At 43.2% G+C, this 23,922-nt stretch overlaps 1 protein-coding gene across 1 annotated transcript in view; it reads left to right on the top strand.

The window, feature by feature from the left end:
* Window positions 1-1,566: 1,566 nt before the first annotated feature.
* LOC106609006 (eukaryotic elongation factor 2 kinase) overlaps window positions 1,567-23,922 on the top strand; it is a 28,028-nt gene continuing 5,672 nt past the window's right edge. The window contains exons 1-8 of the mRNA XM_014207331.3: window positions 1,567-2,585; window positions 3,063-3,346; window positions 3,886-3,954; window positions 9,312-9,412; window positions 16,435-16,495; window positions 16,674-16,711; window positions 17,464-17,635; window positions 23,559-23,708. Coding sequence (XP_014062806.1) covers window positions 3,098-3,346; window positions 3,886-3,954; window positions 9,312-9,412; window positions 16,435-16,495; window positions 16,674-16,711; window positions 17,464-17,635; window positions 23,559-23,708 — 840 coding nt within the window. The 5' untranslated portion in view covers window positions 1,567-2,585; window positions 3,063-3,097. The remainder of the gene's footprint in view (window positions 2,586-3,062; window positions 3,347-3,885; window positions 3,955-9,311; window positions 9,413-16,434; window positions 16,496-16,673; window positions 16,712-17,463; window positions 17,636-23,558; window positions 23,709-23,922) is intronic.

The following is a 23,922-nucleotide window of genomic DNA, read 5'->3' as shown; positions in this document are numbered from 1 at the left end:
ACCCGGAAGTTTATAAGAAATCCCGCTATACCCTTCGACGAACCATCAAACAGGCATAGTGTCAATACAGGACTAAGATTGAATCATACAACACTGGCTCCGACGCTCATCGGATGTGGCAGGGCTTGCAAACTACTACAGACTCCAAAGGGAAGCACAGCCCAGAGCTGCCCAGTGACACGAGCCTACCAGATGAGCTAAATTACTTCTATGCTCGCTTCGAGGCAAGTAACACTGAAGCATGCATGAGAGCATCAGTTGTTCCGGACGACTGTGTGATCACGCTCTCCGTAGCCGATATGAGTAAGACCTTTAAACAGGTCAACATTCACAAGGCCGCAGGGCCAGATGGATTACCAGGACGTGTATTCCGAGCATGGGCTGACCAACTGGCAAGTGTCTTCACTGACATTTTCAACCTGTCCCTGACTTTCTGTAATACCAACATGTTTCAAGCAGACCACCATAGTCCCTGTGCCCAAGAACACTAAGGTAACGTGCCTAAATGACTACAGACCCGTAGCACTCACATCTGTAGCCATGAAGGGCTTTGAAAGGCTGGTCATGGCTCACATCAACACCATTATCCCAGAAACCTTAGACCCACCTAATTTGCATACCGCCCCAACAGATCCATAGGTGATGCAATCTCTATTGCACTCAACACTGCCCTTTCCCACCTGGACAAAAGGAACACCTATGTGAGAATGCTGTTCATTGACTAGAGATCAGCATTCAACACCACAGTGCCCTCAAAGCTCCTCACTAAGCTAAGGACCCTGGGACTAAACACCTCCCTCTGCAACTGGATCCTAGACTTCCTGATGGGCCGACCCCAGGTGGTAAGGGTAGGTAACAACACATCTGCCACGCTGATCCTCAACATGGGGGCCCCTCAGGGGTGCGTGCTCAGTTTCCTCCTCTACTCCCTGTTCACTCATGACTGCATGGCCAAACACGACTCCAACACCATCAAGTTTGCCGATGACACAACAGTAGTAGGCCTGATCACCAACAACAATGAGACAGCCTATAGGGAGGAGGTCAGAGACCGACAACAACTTCTCCCTCAACGTGATCAATCCAGCAACCTTTCAGTTACTGGCCCAACGCTCTAACCATTAGGCTACCTGCAGCCCATAAATTATACATTGTACATTTAACTTGTCATTACATCTGGTTGGCAAGCATGTGAATGGTTTGTGTCTGGAGTGTGTGGTCGATGAAATGGTGGAGCATGTGTTGTTATATTGTTGTAAGTATGTTGAAGAGAGGGAAAGATTGAAGTATAGGGTCATTGAGGTTGGACTGGTTGGGGGGAGGTTGGAAGGGATTTGGGGGATGGGGGAGGGTCTATTAGAAGTTAGTAGGGCTCTTTTATATTCTCAGAAGTACTGAGTTAGATATGAGGATTTAAAAATGTTGTAAACTGTGATTGACTATACACTCCAGCACAGTAGGTGGCGGCATGCACCTTTAATGTTGGTTTGCGGACAGCCATTATATCATAGAAGAAGAAGAAGAAGAAGAAGAAGAAGAAGAAGAAGAAGAAGAAGAAAAAAATAAAAAAGAAAAAGAAAAAAGCGTTAATAGTACTGTTTGTCTATTTCGATACGCCATAGTTAGTATACACTTCCTCCAGTCAGAATTAATTTAAACATAACTCAAGAAATCTGTCATTAATTTTGACGTTTTTGCCTAGGATATCTTAGTCCAGCAATTTTACATCTAGCTAATATGTTTGGTGCAGTATTTCAAAAGGAAAACATTTGCTTGATACGAGTCTTCTCTCGTTGAACGACAACAAATACTTCACAGAAGAATCCCTACTATTGACCAATCAGCGACGAAGGGGCGTAGACTTCGGCTCCGAACTTCGCCTTGCCTCTCGAAAAAATCCCGTGTGCCCTCACAGATTTCCAAAACTTCACAAAATGTCGTCATGATATGTGCACGAACTCTTCCGGATGGGAAGCATGCGGACTCTGAAGCTTTTTTTGGTTGCAACCCAGTCTATATTGAGTTGCTGGTTAGGGTAGGGACGTCCCAATGAGCCCGAGTAGCACTAACCGTTTCATCTGTCGCACTGCTACCTGCTTGAGAGTGACTTTCAACAGTTTGCTAGATTTTGGACCTGAACTTTCACCACGTGGCATCGTCTGTATTTTTCATGCAAAAGTGACAAACTGTACTAATTTCATTTTAGTGTTTGTGACCACTCACAGTGGCCATACAAATACATATGCACAGTATTTTTTTGGCTCGCTGCCTAAAGGGGTGCGGCTGTCCGAGACTGTAAACGATACGTGTACGCCGCCAACCTGGACGGGTGAACCAGGGAACATACAAAACTACAGAGAGAAGAGGGACTCGCCGTGGACCTTCTGGCCACCTCGGAGAGTCAGAATCCACCACAGTCCAGCAGCGACCCTCTGACTTGGAATAACAGCTATCAAGCTAGCTAGCAAGGCAACTCAACTCCTTGAAAACGTTGCATATACCGCCAGACAGAGGAAGTTGTTGGAGGATTATCAAGGCATGCATATTTTCATAAAGTAGTGTCTGTACACCCTTGATCAGATTAGGTAAATAGCCGCAGTACTGTCTGTTTGTCTTTGTCTACACTCATGTCCTGTAAATGCACTGCAGAAAATGTTTTTTTTGTAAGCCCCCAACTCTTTACAAAACATTGAAAAGGTGAATTGACAGGTGGATTGATGGGTGAGCCATGAGCCTTCCTCACTACTGTTAAGCTGCAGTTGTTGCTCAATGGTAATACGTGTAGTAATAATTATTACTTTATAAAATAGTTGTACTAGTTGGATGTCTGAACAAGTGTTCCTGTATGCAATGTAATACTAAACCAAATACTGTCATCCACATGTGAGTTGGTTGCATTTGTGATTGATTGAATAGGCCACAATTAAACACAGCTAGATTATCATTATTATTTTTTGTTTTTTATTGAACCTTTATTTAACTAGGCAATACAGCCATCTGTTGGTCTAGCTCTGTGTGCACATGCATATTCGCATCTTTGTGTTTCTGTTGCATTTCCCCAGCCCAGTACTCATCACACACACCCCTACAAGCCACCATGGAGGATGACCTGATGTTTAGTATGGAGGAGGTGGGCAGTGCTCAGCATAACTCAGGGAAACAGAGGACCCCAGGTCAACGTGCTCCATCCCTTAGCGAAGCTAATGATAGCGGTGAGGACGACTACTACATCTGTCCCATCACAGACGACCCTGTCAGCCAGGCCAAAGACATCTGTGTCTATCTGAAGAACCTGGTCCACAGCAATCAGTTGTCCAACTCCCCCCAAAACTCCTTCATGTACAAGGTGAGCAGCAGCAGTAGTGTAGGTGCAATATTACCAGGGTTCAGAAGATTCTTTAAGTACCAGCTGACTGGCAACATGTTGCCATGTACTGTATTGCTCTGTCAGTATGCAAAATGCTGAGCTCTTGCTCACACTGCTAGAAAGGAGAATGCCCTCTCTGTGTGTGTGTGCGCATTGCTGTGGCTGACAGCAGGTCAGCTCCCTCTCGTCTCTACTCTCAGAACAGAAAGTACCCAGAGAGCAGCTCTCACCTCACATGATGTCGTCATATGTAAACAACCCTTTCACAGCACGAGTCGCAACCTTTGGCCTTTTGATCCAGTAGGCCAGCCTGTAGAGTGGGGAGTAATTAATAGCCCTCCCTCAGAGTTCGGCAGACTGTTTGACATGTAGAATTTATGGGTCGCAATGTTGGAAGCAAGTTTTCATGGAATGTTCAACACCGACATAGTCAACCAATCGCATATCTTTTGCTCTGCTCCTCATATATGGTTAAGTTGCTAATATTAAGCAGTTAATTTCTCTACCTCTCCACATAGAATGAAACCGAGAAAGAAGCTCCACAACAACGGTCGGTCGAGTTTGGGGCGTTATCTGACAATGCACGGGTACGTTACTCACCACGTTGTTTCATTTCCCCCTCTTTTTGCATCAGTGACTGCCTCCTTTTTCCTCACCTTCCTGTCATTAATTCAATCTTTAAATCATTTCTTTCTTCCTTCCATTGTACTTGCATGACCTGTTTAATCTAGACTATTAATTCCTTAGTTGTAATTTTATCTTCCCTAACCCGTGCAGGAGTCCTCAGGAATATATCAACAGTTAGGCTAATGCAAATCTAATAAGCACATGATGATAATGGTTGAAACAGGGTATTGTTTCTTATTCTAAATGTAATTTTCAGCTCTACTGCGGTGCAAACTGTTTGAGAAAAGCGACAGGCTGTTTATACTGTACCATAGCTTACCACTACCGTGTCTTATATCTGGTGGTGCAGTTTTGTGAGAAGATAGTGTCTGATCACAAGGGTACAACCACAGATGTACTGTATATGATATCATTGAGGGTACAACCACAGCTATGCTGTATATAGTGTCATTGGGGACGTGTGAAGGGACACAAACTGCAGGTGACCAGGGACTGACGTGCAATGCCCGGTGTGTGTTTCTCACCAACCAGACGTGGCTTTCTGCCTGTTAAAAACATGACCTTCGTATATCAATGTAAATAGTTCAGGCTAAATAAATATACACTAGGCTTGATGGATGTCAATTGCCACGTACTGCTTATTAGGCGCTGCATTATGGTTGCCCTCAGCTCCAGCTTCTACAACCTAATGTGTGTGTATATCTGGGGTGGGCGGTTGGATTAAAAGCAGAAGATACATTTCCATCTCTTAGAGTAACGATATATTTTATCTAAATTGCAGAGTGTGTGTGGCAGAGTGAGTAGGTCACGCCGTAAATCCACTAAATACTCTTTCGTCTTTCCATGTTGTTTTAGCAGATGTCTAGTCGGATTTGCTGTACTTGACGCACATGTGCTTTGCAAGGCTGCAGAAAGGTTTCAGCATGGAGGTCATTTTCGCTGTCTCTTGGTTCCCTGCCGTGTTCGACCAAAGCGCCGATTGTTACCGGGACCTCCATGCAAAAAAATCTGCATCTAGACACATTGCCAATACGATTGGATTACCTGGTCAGTTGAAGGTGAAATAATTCGCTGGAAAGTGGAAGCTAGGTGCTGGCAATTTCTTAGCTAAGCTATCTAGCAAAGTGATTGCTTTGTAGTTTGATAGCTAGCTAACCAGCTTGACTGTTTATGACTTTATCTTTGTAATTTACCAACACACGAGTTGAAAATATTGAACACGTGATACACAGAACGGACTGCAGCCTAGTGCGACATCCCCAACGCAGCGGTGCGGACTGCTCCATTGACAATGAATGACTTGCGACAAACTCATTGCGTTCCGAGGGAACTGGTGGACATGACCGGCTGACTACACTGCTTGCGACGCGTGCGCGAGTGTTGCAAAATAAATTTAGAATTCTATATTATTCAATTATTGCACCCACACTGCTCGCGCGCTCCAACGAGCGTCTGCGTTGCCATCTGGTGACAGCACGTTAATGATCTATGTTATTGTGCAATGTAGGGCTCTTGGGTGACTTTCAGATAGGACAGCTAATGTGAGACGTTTTATCCTCCTAGTAGGTCAATAGAAAGACTCCTATTTCTACATTGATACTTATATATCATAGGGCCAAGAGTTTTCCATGGTCAGGTAATGTGGTCAGGAAAAACTCTTGGCCCTGCATCATATCTCAAGATTCATGACGATTATCTTTTGCTGAAAGTTCCTGAAGCAAACTTCTCATGATCCTCTGTTGATTTGTCTGCTTGTCATATCTCTCCCTGTATTGTTTTCCTCTATCAATTCAAAAGAGGGATTTTGAGCACATACAGTTAACCATACCTACTCACCTGACAGACAGGGCAGGTGTGCATCAGTGCTGCAGTCTTCTCGTTCGCAGCTGCTCCCGTCTTAGCAGCCGCTGCCTTGGCATCAGTCAACAAGTTCAACTTCAACTTGAGAGTGGAGCATTACAAATCATAGCCTATCACTGTGATTCGCTATATTGATTATTTAAGTAAGGTGTTTGAGCTGGGCTAGGACAAACCCCTTTACACACTCCTGCTCTTCATGACTTCCTGCAATGACTGAAACAGGCCAAAGCAGGAGAATAATGTTCCAGGTTGAAACAGTGTACCTAGTTGAGAGGTGATAAGATTTGGGCACTCCCAATGGTTCTGGAAAACAAAAGGTGAAAATAAGGTTTGCAATTTGGCATCAATAACATGACAGTTTTTCTACCTAAAAAAAAACAAACGTGTGAATACCAATGAATTTAAAGACCCACCATAGCAGGTAGGACTTATTAAGGTTACACACTGTAACCTGGCCTACTAGCTATACTAATGATCTGCTGTCCAGAGGGTAACAGCAAACATATTGTTTTCCCGCAGTAAAGTAAGCACACTGACTGGAGAGAATGCTAATCAGTCCTTCTCTGAAACCTCAAAAAGCCAGACTAAAATAATACAGCTAGCTGGGGTAGCTACAAGTGAAGTAGGCTACTCACCCACAGACACAAACAAACATTATCAAGAATGCCTAGTCCTAGCTTCACCATCTAAGTTAGCAAGCTAGACTGTTGGTTTATAAAAGCCAAAGAAAGCTAAACTTGTTTTTATACATTTTTCATGCATTTAAATGACTAGACAAATAGACAGCAAATGTAGCCATCTAGCCAGGCTAATGTTGTTAACTAGCTAGCCATGAGCTAGCTAGCTAGATAACATGCATTTTCAATTTAGAACTTGCCCACGGACAGTACACAGAATTGTCAATTTAAACAACTTTAGCCAATTTATTAATTACTAAATGTAGCTAATATTAACATAACATGTAGCTAACATTAACATGCCTGTCCTGTCCAGATCATCATGGCCTTGGTGAGTGATGTGAATCTTGAGACAGAAATTTGTAGTTCTGTATGATAGCCACATTAGCAGCTAATTTAGCATTTAATTTTTTGGGGGGGTAAATACAGGCTAATATTGATGAAGGTCACCTTGTCTGAGAGCGATTTACACATTTACACGAGCAGGTTTTCATCAAGGATCTCTCTGTACTTTGCTCTGTTCATCGTTCCCTCGACCCTGACTAGTCTCGCAGTCCCTGCCGCTGAAAAACATCCCCACAGCATGATGCTGCCACCACCATGCTTCACCGTAGGGATGGTATTGGCCAGGTGATGAGCGGTGCCTGGTTTCCTCCAGACACGACGCTTGGCATTCGGCCAAAGAGTTCATTCTTGGTTTCATCAGACCTGAGAATTTTGTTTCTCATGGTCAGAGTTCTTTAGGTGCTTTATGGCAAACTCCAAGCGGGCTGTCGTGCCTTTTACTGAGGAGTGGCTTCCGTCTGGCCACTCTACCTTAAAGGCCTGATTGGTAGAGTGCTGCAGAGATGGCTGTCCTTCTGGAAGGTTCTCCCATCTCCACAGAGGATCTCTGGAGCTCTGTCAGTGACCATCGGGTTCTTGGTCACCACCATGACCAAGGCCCTTCTCCCCCGATTGCTCAGTTAGGCTGGGCCGGCCAGCTCTAGGAAGATTCTTGGTGGTTCCCAACTTCTTCCATTTTAAGAATGATAGAGGCCACTGTGTTCTTTGGGACCTTCAATGCTGCATACATTTTCTGGTACCCTTACTCAGATCTGTGCCTCGACACAATCTTGTCTCGGAGCTCTACGGACAATTCCTTCGACCTCATTGCTTAGTTTTTTCTCTGACATGCACTGTCAACTGTTGAACTTTATATAGACAGGTGTGTGCCTTTCCAAATCATGTCCAATCAATTGGATTTACCACAAGTGGACTCCAATCAAGTTGTAGAAACATCTCAAGGATGATCAATGGAAACAGGATGTACTTGAGCTCCATTTCGAGTCTCATAGCAAAGGGTCTGAATAATTATGTAAATAAGGTATTTAGGTTTTTCATTTTTAATACATTTGCAAACATTTCTAATAACCTGTTTTCGCTGTATCATTATGGGGTATTGTGTGTAGATTGATTAGGAAAATGTTTTATTTAATCAATTTTACAATAAGGCTGTAAAATAACAAAATGTGGAAAAAGTGAAGGGGTCTGAATACTTTCCGAATGCACTATATTAGCATATTTCCGCAAGAAAACGCCTACTCTGAAGTGTGCGTGTGCAATAACTCAATTTGCCCTTGCACGCCTTCTAAACAATGCTTTTTTTTTTAACTTTGGCAATGGGTAAATTCTACATAACAGTCCACTCTGTTCGCAACAAATTCTAGTTTTGGGAACTGAAAACTGTATTGAGATTAAACAATTTATCGTTTAGAAAATGTGCATAATGTCGGCCAAAATCCATCTCGCTCCATCTTCTCCCGCTGCCGGCCACTGGGCTTCCTCTCATCACCATATTTGGTAGTGAGTGGAAACGCCAACCAGATGCATCAGGGAAATATCTGGTTCATTGTTCTATCTGTGATGGTGCTCTCCCACGTGGGTCACTGCTATCCGAGATCCTTGGGACGTTCCTATCCTAACCTTAAAGCTGCAATATGTAACTTTCTGTGCTACCTGACCAAATTCGCATAGAAATGTGAGTTGTGTAGATCTGTCATTCTCATTGAAAGAAAGTCTAAGAAGCTATGTGTGCTATTTCTATGCTTCCCATTAGGTTTTGTTTTAGCGTCTTTTACTTTGGGTTTTGTTCACCAGCTTCAAACCGCTGGAAATTCAATATTTTGGGTTATGGAAAATATATTTCACAGGGGTTTAGATGGTACAATGATTCTCTACACAATGACAGCTTGTTTTGTCACAAACTGAAATTAGGCAAACTATTAGAATTTTAGCAAACAGGAAATGGACTAGTCGACTGCTCTTTACCAACTTCATTCTGCAGCCATCGCCTGCATTGTAAGAAGATCTATTGTCAACCAATATTTAGGGTGTTTTTGTTTGACCCATGCGAACGTAACCAAAGACATGACTGAAACAGGAACCAACTTTCCTGCAATTCATGTATAAATTATAAAGAAAAAACGTATAAACAATGGCAACGTTGCCATGTTGATCTGAGCCTTGCTGTCGGAAAACCACATTAGTGTCCGACTCCCTGCAGCACATGCAGTCTGGAGCGGAGGAGAGGAGAAAATGTGCGCCTTAAAAAAAAATACAAATGATTTGTTTTTGTTTTTTTGGGCTGACCAATAAATCAACCAGAATTCCATGACTGTCACATCCCTAATCTATGTGTTTAATTTATGTATCCCCAGTGTCTGTAGCTTCCCTTAGCATAAGCTGTGATACAATGTGATAGTTATCTAAAAGATAAGTCTTGTTTCCCATTGTCCCAGGCGGCATGGAATAGAGCCTTAGAGAAGGCCAAGGCCATGCCTGATCTCTGGGCTGAGTTTCACCTGGAGGAAGTCAAGACAGAGCCATGCATACGATACAGGTACATATTCGGTGTGTGTGGTGTGTGTGTGTGTGTGTGTGTGGGGCAGTTGTTGACAAATACACATCATCCCCACACCCCTGCCCTTTCTGTAGGTACAGTACATTTATATTTATATAAACATCACTGCATTTCCTATGGCCCTTACAAGTTTTTCTTGGCCTGTGCACAAATTTCCCTTGTGGCAGATATCTGGGCTGTCTGCCTGCTCACGCCAAAACACTTAGGCTGAAGCCAAAAGGGATGTAAACAAATTTGTGCACAAATTTCCCTTGTGGCAGATATCTGGGCTGTCTGCCTGCTCACGCCAAAACACTTAGGCTGAAGCCAAAAGGGATGTAAACAAATTTGTGCACAAAATTTGAGAGAATTAAGCTTTTTGTACATTTGGAACATTTCTGGATTTTTTTTATTTCAGCTCATGAACATTACTATTTATTTTAGGCAGGTCTAAGGAAACATGATTTGAAGAAAATGTAGCCCATTTCAGAAGAACAGAATAGCATATTCTGATCTGGCTGGCTGTGAGCTACACTAGTTCATTTAGCAGACAAGATTTGCTCATCATTCCTGTTACATTATTTTACAGTTAGAAAATAAAATAGAAAGGATATTTTTCCCAAATGATTTCTGAGGGAGTGTACACTTGCGGCTCTTCTGTATTGAGCGGTTAACAAGGTGATAATTTGAAACAGGTCCCCCTATATGGTTAATTTAGTTATTCATGCAATTTTAGCAGTGATACAAACCTTAAGCTGTGTTTTGATTTCTAATACATTCTAAGGCTGGATGATGTGACGAATGATGATTTGAGAAAAGTCACATGAAAGTCATGTACTCGGCTCTGTTTCTTGTGCAGGCTGCACACTCTTCATCAGTCATTCACAATTTGACAACCCCTTGATAATATTCTCACCCATCAGAGTATTCTCAATTTAATCTGGTCTTTACATATAGCCTGATAATGTGTGTGAGTAATGTTTTATTTAGAATAGCCCAAAAAAAGAACATCATCCGTAGCCTGCGCTTGAATAGCGAATGGAGGATGCGCTTCCCGCGGTTACGTTTTTATTATGCCAGGTAGTCTCTACCGGTTGTAAAGCGGATCCATGTGCTTAATTTTAAGAATTGAGCAATGAATATAGCAGCACCAGAAAGATGGGATCCTCTTTTAAAAACTGCCAACTGGCCAGCCAAAACTCTGCGATTGCCAAGTGACTAGGTTTATAAGGAACATATGTTTCACTAGGCTCTCTGTAGGCTATAGGCTCTCCAATCCTGTTCCAGGGGTCCTAGGCCTATAGGCTAAACTTAGTTATTTGGCCACATTAGTTGTGATTTAAACCTTATCAAGACATATAGGCCTATGGGCAAGACATGATGAATGTGACTATGATTTGAAATAGTTGCAACAAAAAAATGCATGTGCTGTTTCTTGCCTTAGAATATTCTCTCACCCATCAGACTATTCTCAATTGAATCTTGTCTTTACATATTCTAAATCATATATGTGTGAAAATAGTTTTGATTTAGAATGGACCATTATCATGCATCTGTCAGAACAGGGGCAGGGGGGAAAAGATATGTCATCCGTATGCACTTGAATAGCGAATAAGGGACTATTTTCCCGCGGTTCATTTTCATGCCAACCAGGTAGGCTACTCCTGTTGTAAATGTGCTTAATATTAGGGAAGTTGAGAAATAAATATACAGTGAGGGGGAAAAAGTACTAGATCCCCTGCTGATTTTGTACGTTTGCCCACTGACAAAGAAATGATCAGTCTATAATTTTAATGGTAGGTTTATTTGAACAGTGAGACAGAATAACAACAAAAAAATCCAGAAAAACGCATGTCAAAAATTTTATAAAATGATTTGCATTTTAATCAAAATCAAATCAAATGTATTTATATAGCCCTTCGTACATCAGCTGATATCTCAAAGTGCTGTACAGAAACCCAGCCTAAAACCCCAAACAGCAAGCAATGCATGTGAAAGAAGCACGGTGGCTAGGAAAAACTCCCTAGGAAGAAACCTAGAGAGGAACCAGGCTATGAGGGGTGGCCAGTCCTCTTCTGGCTGTGCCGGGTGGATATTATAACAGAACATGGTCAAGATGTTAAAATGTTCATAAATGACCAGCATGGTCAAATAATAATAATCATAGTAGTTGTCGAAGGTGCAACAAGTCAGCAACTCAAGAGTAACTGTCAGTTGGCTTTTTCATAGCCGATCTTTGAGAGTATCTCTACCGCTCCTGCTGTCTCTAGAGAGTTGAGAACAGCAGGTCGGGGACAGGTAGCACGTCCGGTGAACAGGTCAGGGTTCCATAGCCGTAGGCAGAACAGTTGAAACTGGAGCAGCAGCACGGCCAGGTTGACTGGGGACAGCAAGGAGTCATCATGCCAGGTAGTCCTGAGGCATGGTCCTAGGGCTCAGGTCCTCCGAGAGAAAGAAAGAAGAGAGAATTAGAGAGGGCATATTTAAATTCACACAGGACACCGGCTAAGACGAGAAATACTCCAGATGTAACAGACTGACCCTAGCCCCCCGACACAAACTACTGCAGCATAAATACTGCAGGCTGAGACAGGAGGGGTCAGGAGACACTGTGGCCCCATCCGATTTAATGAGGGAAATAAGTATTTGACCCCTCTGCAAAACATGACTTAGTACTTGGTGGCAAAACCCTTGTTGGCAATCAGAGGTCAGACGTTTCTTGTAGTTGGCCAACAGGTTTGCACACATCTCAGAAGGGATTTTGTCCCACTCCTCTTTGCAGATCTTCTCCAAGTCATTAAGGTTTCGAGGCTGACGTTTGGCAACTCGAACCTTCAGCTCCCTCCACAGATTTTCTATGGGATTAAGGTCTGGAGACTGGCTAGGCCACTCTAGGACCTAATGTGCTACTTCTTGAGCCACTACTTTGTTGCCTTGGCCGTGTGTTTTGGGTCATTGTCATGCTGGAATACCCATCCACGACCCATTTTCAATGCCCTGGCTGAGGGAAGGAGGTTCTCACCCAAGATTTGACGGTACATGGCCCCGTCCATCGTCCCTTTGATGCGGTGAAGTTGTCCTGTCCCCTTAGCAGAAAAACACCCCCAAAGCATAATGTTTCCACATACATGTTTGACGGTGGAGATGGTGTTCTTGGGGTCATAGGCAGCATTCCTCCTCCTCCAAACACGGCGAGTTGAGTTGATGCCAAAGAGCTCCATTTTGGTCTCATCTGACCACAACACTTTCACCCAGTTGTCCTCTGAATCATTCAATGTTCATTGGCAAACTTCAGACGGGCATGTATATGTGCTTTCTTGAGCAGGGGGATGTTGCGGGCGCTGCAGGATTTCAGTCCTTCATGGCATAGTGTGTTACCAATTATTTTCTTGGTGACTATGGTCCCAGCTGCCTTGAGATCATTGACAAGATCCTCCCGTGTAGTTCTGGGCTGATTCCTCAACGTTGTCATGATCATTGCAACTCCACGAGGTGAGATCTTGCATGGAGCCCCAGGCCGAGGGATATTGACAGTTCTTTTGTGTTTCTTCCATTTGCGAATAATCGCACAAACTGTTGTCACCTTCTCACCAAGCTGCTTGGCGATGGTCTTGTAGCCCATTCCAGCCTTGTGTAGGTCTACAATCTTGTCCCTGACATCCTTGGAGAGCTCTTTGGTCTTGGCCATGGTGGAGAGTTTGGAATCTGATTGATTGATTGCTTCTGTGGACAGGAGTCTTTTATACAGGTAACAAGCTGAGATTAGGAGCACTCCCTTTAAGAGTGTGCTCCTAATCTCAGCTCGTTACCTGTATAAAAGACACCTGGGAGCCAGAAATCTTTCTGATTGAGAGGGGGTCAAATACTTATTTCCCTCATTAAAATGCAAATCAATTTATAACGTTTTTTCTGGATATTTTTGTTGTTATTCTGTCTCTCACTGTTCAAATAAACCTACCATTAAAATTATAGACTCATCATTTCTTTGTCAGTGGGCAAATGTTCAAAATCAGCAGGGGATCAAATACTTTTTTCCCTCACTGTAGTAGGCCTAGCCTATAGAAAGCTGATGGATCCTCCTCATTTTTAGAGGCTATCAAAACACTTATTTCATATTTCATTTATTTCACCTTTATTTAACCAGATGGGCCAGTTGAGAACAAGTTCTCATTTACAACTGCAGCCTGGCCAAGATAAAGCAAAGCAGTGCGACAAAAACAACACAGAGTTACACATGGAATAAACAAACGTACAGTCAATAACACAATAGGGGAAAAAATCTATATACAGTGTGTGCAAATGAGGTAAGATTAGGGAGGTAAGGCAATAAATAGGCCGTAGTGGAAAAGTAATTAAATCAAATGTATTTATAAAGCCGTTCTTACATCAGCTGATATCTCAGTGCTGTACAGAAACACAGCCTAAAACCCCAAACAGCAAGCAATGCAGGTGTCGAAGCACGGTGGCTAGGAAAAACTCCCTAGAAAGGCCAGAACCTAGGAAGAAATCGAGAGAGGAACCAGGCTATGAGGGGTGGCCAGTCCTCTTCTGGCTGTGCCGGGTGGAGATTATAACAGAACATGTCCAAGATGTTCAAATGTTCATAGATGACCAGCCGGGTCAAATAATAATAATAATAATAATAATAATAATCAGAGTGGTTGTCAAGGGTGCAACAGGTTAGTACCTCAGGACTAAATGTTAGTTGGCTTTTCATAGCCGATCATTCAGAGTATCTCTACCGCTCCTGCTGTCTCTAGAGAGTTGAAAACAGTAGGTCTGGGACAGGTAGCACGTCCGGTGAACAGGTCAGGGTTCCATAGCTGCAGGCAGAACAGTTGGAACTGGAGCAGCAGCACGGCCAGGTGAACTGGGGACAGCAAGGAGTCATCAAGCCAGGTAGTCCTGAGGCATGGTCCTAGGGCTCAGGTCCTCCGAGAGAGAGAGAGAAATAAAGAATTAGAGAGAGCATACTTAAATTCACACAGGAAACCGGATAAGACAGGAGAAATACTCCAGATATAACAGACTGACCCTATCCCCCCGAACATAAACTACTGCAGCATACATACTGGAGGCTGAGACGGGAGGGGTTGGGAGACACTGTGGCCCCGTCCGAGGACTCCCCCGGACAGGGTCAAATAGGCAGGATATAACCCCACCCACTTTGTCAAAGCACAGCCCCCACACCACTAGAGGGATAATTTCAACCACCAACTCACCATCCTGAGACAAGGCCGAGTATAGCCCACAAAGATCTCCGCCACGGCACAACCCATGGGGGGGGGGCGCCAACCCAGACAGGAAGATCACGTCAGTGACTCAACCCACTCAAGTGACTCACCCCTCCTAGGGACGGCATGGAAGAGCACCAGTAAGCCAGTGACTCAGCCCCTGTAATAGGGTTAGAGGCAGAGAATCCCAGTGGAGAGAATTACAATTTAACAATTAAACACTGGAGTGATAGATGTGCAGAATATGAATGTGCAAGTAGAGTTACTGGGGTGAAAAGGAGCAAAACATAAATAACAATATGGGGATGAGGTAGTTGGATAGGCTATTTACAGATGGGCTATGTACAGATACAGTGATCTGTGAGCTGCTCTGACAGCTGATGCTTAAAGTTATTATGATGCTTAAAGATATGAGTCTCCAGCTTCAGTGAATTTTGCAATTAGTTCCGGTCATTGGCAGCAGAGAACTGCGGCCAAAGGAGGAATAGGCTTTGGGGGTTGCCAGTGCCAAGGGTGGGTGCTGCTATGGTGACCAGTGAGCTAAGGCGGAGCTTTACCTAGCAAAGCCCTATAGATGACCTGGAGCCAGTGGGTTTGGCGACGAATTTGAAGCGAGGGCCAGCCAACTAGTGCATACAGGTCGCAGTGGTGGGGTAGTATATGGGGCTTTGGTGACAAAACGGATGGCACTGTGATAGACTGCATCCAATTTGCTGAGTAGAGTGTTGGAGGCTATTTTGTTAATGACATCGCCGAAGTCGTTGTGCCAAAGGTGATCCTATTCTGCTCAAACTCCAGGGCTCTCATGTAGTGTTTGATTTGGTAGAGGGATTAGAGGGACAGTAGGGCACTGAGTACCAGGCCATTAGAAAGTTTGGTAGGCTACTAATGACCATCAGCGGCATCAGAGCACAGTTTTGGAGAAGCCTAGTTACCATGGACAGAAACGGTCATGTGAAATTTGGTTGTGGCCATGACTCGTGGCTGCCGGACAACTCTAGTCGTAACCTCACTCTACCTAAGCCTCTCTGGTCTCTTAGCCAATGGCATGGTGCCATCTTCTTGTCCCATGCCCCCAATAGCAGTGGCTGACTCCTGACTGGAATAAAAACCCTGGTACACAGAGTTCTAGGCAGAGACATATGCTTGGCAGAACAGACTGTGTAAATATTTTGCCTCTGGGTCTGCTATATGTCTTATCAGTGTGTATGGCTGACCGTCTCAGACCAGCCAAGCATTCATAATCTGTACATACAGTGTGTTTGAAATTCTCCCCCTAGGATCGGATCCAGCGTAGAGAAGGAACCCTACAAACTGTTAATGGTCCCAATGGTGAGAATTGATTGTGACATGTAATGTCAAGTTCACATGGGTGATAAATGCATTCCCACATGGTCTTTGGGTCTGGGCTCTGACATTGAACATCACCAAACCAAGGGAATATCTCACAACCCTTTTTAATCCTGGGGGACGTGACATCATAGATTAGACTATTTTCAGGTTATGGATGACTATATTTGGACTATTTGAGGATAAGCAGAGTGGGTCCTGGTTAGAACAAATCCAAGTACTCTAATGTTTGTCAGTTTTTGTTTTCAGTCCCCTTGTACTAACCCCGACCCCTTCAGTATATGGAGCATTGTGGCCAATGTTACATTTTCTACTTTCTAGTCATCACCATATTGCTAAAACAAGTCCAGAATTCTGGCCCATATAGAATGGAATAATAATGTTTGATCAATGTTTGGTGAATGTTATTTGCTTGATCTATGCTGCTATTCTCCACAGGTACAAGGCTATCACGGCGGAGTGGTCTCAAGACACAGTGCACATCAAGATGTCTGGCCAGGTATGCCTCAGCTCCTAAATCAGCAGTAATCTATGTTGTTATTCATCAGAGCATTGTTGGACTTGTGGATATGTATGTGGAATGTAGTAACACTGTTTACATGAATGTGAAAGTTTTCAAAAGCTTGGTGAGTTGAGTTTCTCAGCAATTATTGATTTGTCTTTTTGGTTTCTCACAGCCTTTTGGACGCGGTGCCATGAGGGAATGCTTCAGAACGTAAGTGTCACACACCCTATCTTTAATAATGTTCTCCATACGGCCTGGTCTCTTATTGGCCTTTTGTGTCTTGCTAGTTTCAGAGCTGTGTGATCTTTCCTCTTCATGCAGTGTAAACAAAATGACAAGACGGTACGAGCTGCTCAGGTCCCCAATCCACATTCCACAAATATCTCTCTGACCCATTTAGTCCAGTTTAGAGCCATAGATAGATCCCTAGACAGAAACAAACATTCCATGACTACAACATTCTAATTCACATTCTCAATTCTCAAACTTTTCATGACAACATGGCACCAAGTGGAGTTCTCTATCTCAAACTGAGTTTGCTGAACTCTGTATATAGGAAATTACTCTGGTCTAGCCTGATGTTCACAACTGGGATATTATTAATATTGTGATGTTATTATGATGCGATCTCTTTCTGTGGGAACAGTGTAGGGGAGGCAATGAGGCATCCATCCTGTCTATATCAGACCACTGGCAGTCCAATAAATAAACCCTCACCCACTAACAAGCTCACACACAGGTTCTCACCATAGAAAACATGTTTATGGTTTATCAGCAAAAATACACAATTCCCAAGAGATACGCCACTCAAACCCTTAGGAGTATTTCACCTTAGTTTGTCATTCTGATACTCAACTAACATTCTTCTGGATTTACTCATTTAAATGTTCCTGTCATTTTAGTACAATGCCATTCTTCTAATCTTTGTCATTTTTCCATATTTCCTTTCCATCTTTCTGCAGGAAGAAGCTGTCTAACTTCTCCCACAGTAGTAACTGGAAGAGTGCGTGTAACTATGTGACGAAGCGCTACATGGAGCCTGTGGACAGGGATGTGTACTTTGAGGATGTCAGGCTGCAGATGGAGGCCAAACTCTGGGGAGAAGAGTACAACCGCCACAGGCCACCCAAACAGGTATGGATGGAACATTTAATTAACCAATGAGTCATCCAGTTGATTGGTCAATTGATTGATTAGATCAGCCTTTCTTAAAGTATGGGTGGGTCGCGGACCTGTTAATGGTGGGTCGCAACGTGTTAGAGTAAAAGTGTGATTTCATTCATTACTGGAATTTATTTGGCCAAGTGTAAATGGACTCTATTCATTGCGCTCTGTGCTTAGCAGCCGTGTCAGTTTGGCAGCTGCGTGAGTGGGAGGAGATGCCCGTGTGCTTCGCAGTTTACCGGATCTTTTTTCTGCAGTTTTCTTGAAGATCACTCTGCGACCCACACGACGCAGCGCTGTCGTTTAGCAGCAGATGATGCGCTGTCAGCCAATGACTTGTCATTCTCACTCGCCTTAACTCAGCGATGTCATCAAATGGAGTCACGTTTGCCACAAGTTCTGACAGCTCAATCGTCATGAAACGCAAATACAGCGATGAGTTTCTCTCTCTTGGTTTAATACAAACTTTGAGAAATAACGAGGGGCGCCCACAATGTATTTGGTGCGGGGAAGTGCTTAGTAATGAGTCTCGCCTTCCCTGTGGCTCAGTTGGTAGAGCATGGTGTTTGCAATGCCAGCATGGTGTGTGCAACGCCAGGGTTGTGGGTTCGATTCCCACGGGGGACCAGTACAAAAAACAAAACAAAAAAATGCATGAAATGAAATGTATGTGTTCACTACTGTAAGTTGCTCTGGATAAGAGTGTCTGCTAAATGACTAAATGTAAATATCAAAACAAACAAATTAAAACAACACATTCTGACCAACATCCACAGCATGACGGTAAACCCAGGGAGTTTTTTCAGAACAGGGCAGAATGCTTCAGGAAACAGTGAGTAAGTCAACTAGCAAGGCATTGTTATGATTTTATAACAGGTGATAAGCATAAATAAGGGAATACTATCTCTCAAAGTAGATGTGAGTTTCTCTTTCATACAATTCCCTTGTACACCGCTATTAACGTTAGTTAGATTGCTAATATTAGCCCAAGCAAGCTAGCTACTGATATTGCAACACTAAGTTACAGTACATATGAAGATAAAATGATCAGGCCTACTGTACATCTTACTGTAGAAAGGATTGTTGAAAACAAGTTTAGGTTGGAACTGTTGCTGTTAAAATACAAGTAATAATTTTTATTCTGAACTGGAATAAACTGACTGAAGCAAGATGCTTTTTGAGGCAAACCCACACATAGTTCTGGGTTGCTCATCTACAGCAGGAAGCGGTCTCCTGCCTGGCTGAGAAAGCAGTAGATGTTCTGATCCAGTTTGGCACCACATACCTATGAGTCAGGGTTCTCAACTCTGGCGTACTTAAAAAAACAAGTACAGAAACAGACTCCATGCTGAGCATGACCTCTGGTTTGTACTGTTAAAACTGAGCCCAGAATATAAATGCTTGTGTAACCGATGTGAAATGGCTAGTTAGTTAGCGGTAGTGCGCGCTAATAGCGTTTCAATCAGTGACGTCACTCGCTCTGAGACCTGAAGTGGTTGTTCCCCTTGCTCGGCAAGGGCCGTGGCTTTTGTGTCGCGATGGGTAACGATGCTTCGTGGGTCTCAGTTGTTGATGTGTGCAAGGGTCCCTGGTTCGAGCCCGGGTTGGGGCGAAGAGAGGGATGGAACCTACACTGTTACACTTGTTGAAAGCTTCAACCAGCCACACACCTCATAAGCACTGTGTTTTCTGGTCTACATCTGTGTGATGTGCTCAATCAGTGTATTCCAATTCAGAATGCAAATTATTTATTGTATTTTAACCACAGTTCCAACTTAGATTTTTTTTCAATAATAGTTTATACAGTAAGATGTACAGTAGGCCTGATCATGTTTCTTCTGTACTGTTACTTAGGGTTGCTCTATCAAAAACTGAGCCTGTGTGTGTGCTTTCTGGTCTACTTCTGTGTGCTTTCTGGTCTACTTCTGTGTGCTTTCTGGTCTACTTCTGTGTGCTTTCTGGTCTACTTCTGTGTGCTTTCTGGTCTACTTCTGTGTGCTTTCTGGTCTACTTCTGTGTGCTTTCTGGTCTACTTCTGTGTGCTTTCTGGTCTACTTCTGTGTGCTTTCTGGTCTACTTCTGTGTGCTTTCTGGTCTACTTCTGTGTGCTTTCTGGTCTACTTCTGTGTGCTTTCTGGTCTACTTCTGTGTGATGTGATCAGTCAGCTTATTCCAGTTTAGAATGAAAATGTTTTCTTATTATAACAGCAACAGTTCCAACCTAGGCAGATGAGTACAATGCATTCATAAAGTATTGAGACCCCTTCCCTTTTCCCACATTTTGTTACGTTAGTCTTTTTATTTTTTATTGAACCTTTATTTAACTAGGCAAGTCATTTTAAGAACAAATGTTTCTTTACAATGACGGCCAAACCTGGACGACGCTGGGCCAATTGTACGCCGCCCTATGGGACTCCCAATCACGGCCGGTTGTGATACAGCCTGGAATCGAACCAGACTGTCTGTAGTGACACCACTAGCACTAAGATGCAGTGCTTAGACAGCTGCGCCACTCGGGAGCCTGGATTTAAAAAAAAATAAACATCATCAATCTATACACAATACCCCATAATTACAAAGCAAATACAGGTTTTTATAAATGTTTGCAAAAAATGGAAATACCTTATTTGCGTAAGTATTCAGACCCTTTTCTATGAGACTCGAAATTGAGCTCAGGTGCATCCTGTTTCCACTGATCATCCTTAGGATGTTTCTACAACTTGGAGTCCACCTGTGGTAAATTCAATTGATTGATTGATTGAGAGGCGAAAGAAATGCACACTTATTTAGGCGAGGTGCTGGCTAGCGGAGTAGAACACTTGAAAAATTTAAAGGAGAGCCGCACACTCTTGGGAGTTTGTCTGTCGAAACGTTGGATATTAGGTTATTCAATTAATTTATTGCATCTGAGCTCCTAGAGTGTGCGGCTCTCCTTTAAAATTCAATTGATTGGACATGATTTGGAAAGGCACACACCTGTCTATAAAACGTCCTACAGTGCATGTCAGAGCAAAAACCAAGCCACGAGGTCAAAGGAATTGTCCGTAGAGCTCCGAGACAGGATTGTGTCGAGGCACAGATCTGGGGAAGGGTAGCAAAACATTTTTGCAGCAGTGAAGGTCCCCAAGAACACATTGGCCTCCATCATTCTTAAATGGAAGAAGCTTGGAACCACCAAGACTCTTCCTAGAGCTGGCCACCCGACCAAACGGGGGAGAAGGGCTTTGGTCAGGGAGGTGAACAAGAACCCGATGATCACTGACAGAGCTTCAGAGTTTCTCTGTGGAGACGGGAGAACCTTCCAGAAGGACAACTATCTCTGCAGCTCTCCACCAGGGGCGAAAATCTGATATCAACTTTGGAGGGGACAATTACGTGAAATTTTCTCGAGCAATTCCTGAGGGGGACACCAAAAGTAGTGCTGTAACACATAGCCTACATTGTAATATGGTAAATGTATATTGAGGAACCAAAGAAATAAGGTGTTTGCCGTACTCCTAACTACCGGTACCCAAAACTACACAACTAATCACAACAGCAATACCATTGCCTTTAACAAATCTTAGTTCAGTCACCAGTTTAAGTTGAGAGTGGAGGTATCCATGGCATTTTCCAATGATGTTCCTATTTTACAAGTCAAAAAAATGGAGAACCTTTCATAATGTTGCCAAACAAAGACTCAACAAACTTACCTGAGACTCCATGTCTCTGCCAGTCTGTCCCTGCATATCTGTCCCCAACTCTGCTGTCTGTGTGCCATCTGTTGCCTGCTCTGCCTAATGACATCATTGTGAAACATTTCCATTAGAATTAAATTTCTTTCTTATGAACATTTTATCAACTAGTCTTTGAGATATTAGGCTACTAGGGTTCTTACTATGCGTTTTGGTGTACTGAAAAATACTCTGATGTCCGTCTTTTATTTTTCTGCCATTTTTCTACCTGGCTGGCTGGCTACACACACACACAGTGTGTAGGTTATTTACAGTAGGAGATGGGCTTCTATCATCTTATCTTTTATCATTCTATTTGGGCTTCGATCTAAAAGGTAGCTAGCAAATGTGAAACGGATTAAAATGACAAGAGTTGACAGCTGTATGAGTTCACCATTTACACAACATATGCTGCAACCTTTTGTAATTTTAATAGTTTCTTTCATATTGGCTGGCTTCCAACAATAGCTGAATTTGCAAAGCTAGCGAGCACCAATTCCATTTCAGTGGTGTTTGCTATAATCTTTGCTACCCGGGTTAAATAAAGGTGAAATAAAATAAATAAAAGTTCCCTTGCGACAATTTAACTTTTGCAACGAGACCATTAAATATATTTAAGACAATGGTAGAAGAGAGTGTAGTTCAGTTTGTACTTCAGTTTATCGCTAACCTTATCACAGGGACTTTGAAGCACTAACTTACATCATCTGCATGCTGATTCCATCTTTGACGACGCCACATAAATGGAATAGGTCTAGCTAGCTTAATAGTTAATATTTGCGCGCTAGCTCTGCATATTCAGCTAGTGTGTGTGCGCGATTGACTAGATTAACCTCACGTCAGTTACTTTCATTGAGTGCCTTTCAGACAGTAGACACGACCCCTCTGTTACCTTGCCAACTAAGGAACTGGCAGTGGATCAAACCATTGAGGCAAAGGGTGGGGGGGTTGCAATCTTTTGAAACTTAAAAACGTGCTATTAAGTGTCTATAATCAGCACAATTGCTTTCATTGCGTATTATTAATATTATTTAAATTACATAGTTATGTTTCAGTGATATATTGGGGGGGACAAATCATATTTTTCCCAGGATGGGGGGGGGGTCGTGTGTGTCCCCCCGTCCCCCCGGGATTTCCGCCCCTGCTCTCCACCAATCAGGCCTTTATGGTAGAGTGGCCAGATGGAAGGCACTCCTTGGTAAATTGCACATGACATCCCGCTTGGAGTTTGCCTAAAGGCACCTAAAGGTTTCTCAGACCATGAGAAACAACACTCTGTTTTTCAGTGGAAGGGACTGTGAGACTAGTCAGGATTGAGGCAAAGATGAACAAAGCAAAGTGCAGAGATCCTTGATGAAAACCTACTCCAGAGCGCTCAGGACCTCAGACTGGGGCCAAGGTTCACCTTCCAACAAGACAACGACCCTAAGCACACAGCCAAGACAACGCAGGAGTGGCTTCGGTACAAGTCTCTGAATGTCCTTGCGTGGCCCAGCCAGAGCCCTGACTTGAACCTGATCGAACATCTCTGGAGAGACCTGAAAATAGCGGTGCAGCGACGCTCCCCATCCAACCTGACAGAGCTTGAGAGGATCTGCAGAGAAGAATGGGAGAAACTCCCCAAATACAGGCGTGCCAAGCTTGTAGCGTCATACACAAGAAGACTCAAGGCTGTAATCGCTGCCAAAGGTGCTTCAATGAAGTACTGAGTAAAGGGTCTGAATGTTTGTTAATTTGACATTTGCAAACATTTCTAAAAGCCTATTAGTGCTTTGTCATTATGGGGTATTGTGTGTAGATTGATGAGAGAGAAAAAAACCTATTTAATCCATTTTAGAATAAGGCTGTAATGTAACAATGTGGAAAAAGTCAAGGTGTCTGAATACTTTCCAAATGCACTGTAAGAGTGTTTTTAATGAGGTAAAATAAACATGAATAGCTATTTATATTATATTTCATTGTTATTTGTCTATATTGCATTTGTTTGAGGCATAAGGGCAATGAAAAGTACTGATATTTATGTATAGTTGCAGGTGTCAAGAGGGGCTCCCAGGAAAATACAGAATTTCTCATTTGGGTCCCAGGCTGAAAAAGTTTAAGAACCCCTGGATTAGATGATTGATTGTGGATTTTCCACGATTTTCTAACAATTAAAACTAACCATTCCCACTCTCTCCCAGGTGGACATCATGCAGATGTGTGTGATTGAGATGATGCAGCGTCCAGGTAAACCTCTGTACCACCTGGAACACTACATCGAGGGGAAGTACACCAAATACAACTCTAACTCCGGCTTCGTCAAGGACGACAACATCAGGCTCACTCCACAGGTACTTCTTCGTCAAGGACGACAACATCAGGCTGTTACTGCTGTAAATGTGTTGGCCAACTTCATGGATTACTCCTGAGCTGCAGAACCCAACAATGCATCTTCATCTTTATTATGAATTGAAGATGCTAGATTTTTCAATTTAATCCTTTTTCTTTGTTCTGTGTGTGAACTTCCAACCTATCAAAATTCCTGTAAACCACCATATTCTCGTT

This window comes from Salmo salar, chromosome 01, assembly GCF_965601325.2.
Source record: "Salmo salar chromosome 01, fSalSal1, whole genome shotgun sequence".
NCBI classification, from domain to species: Eukaryota; Metazoa; Chordata; class Actinopteri; order Salmoniformes; family Salmonidae; genus Salmo; species Salmo salar.
This window is presented reverse-complemented; position numbering and strand designations above follow the sequence as displayed.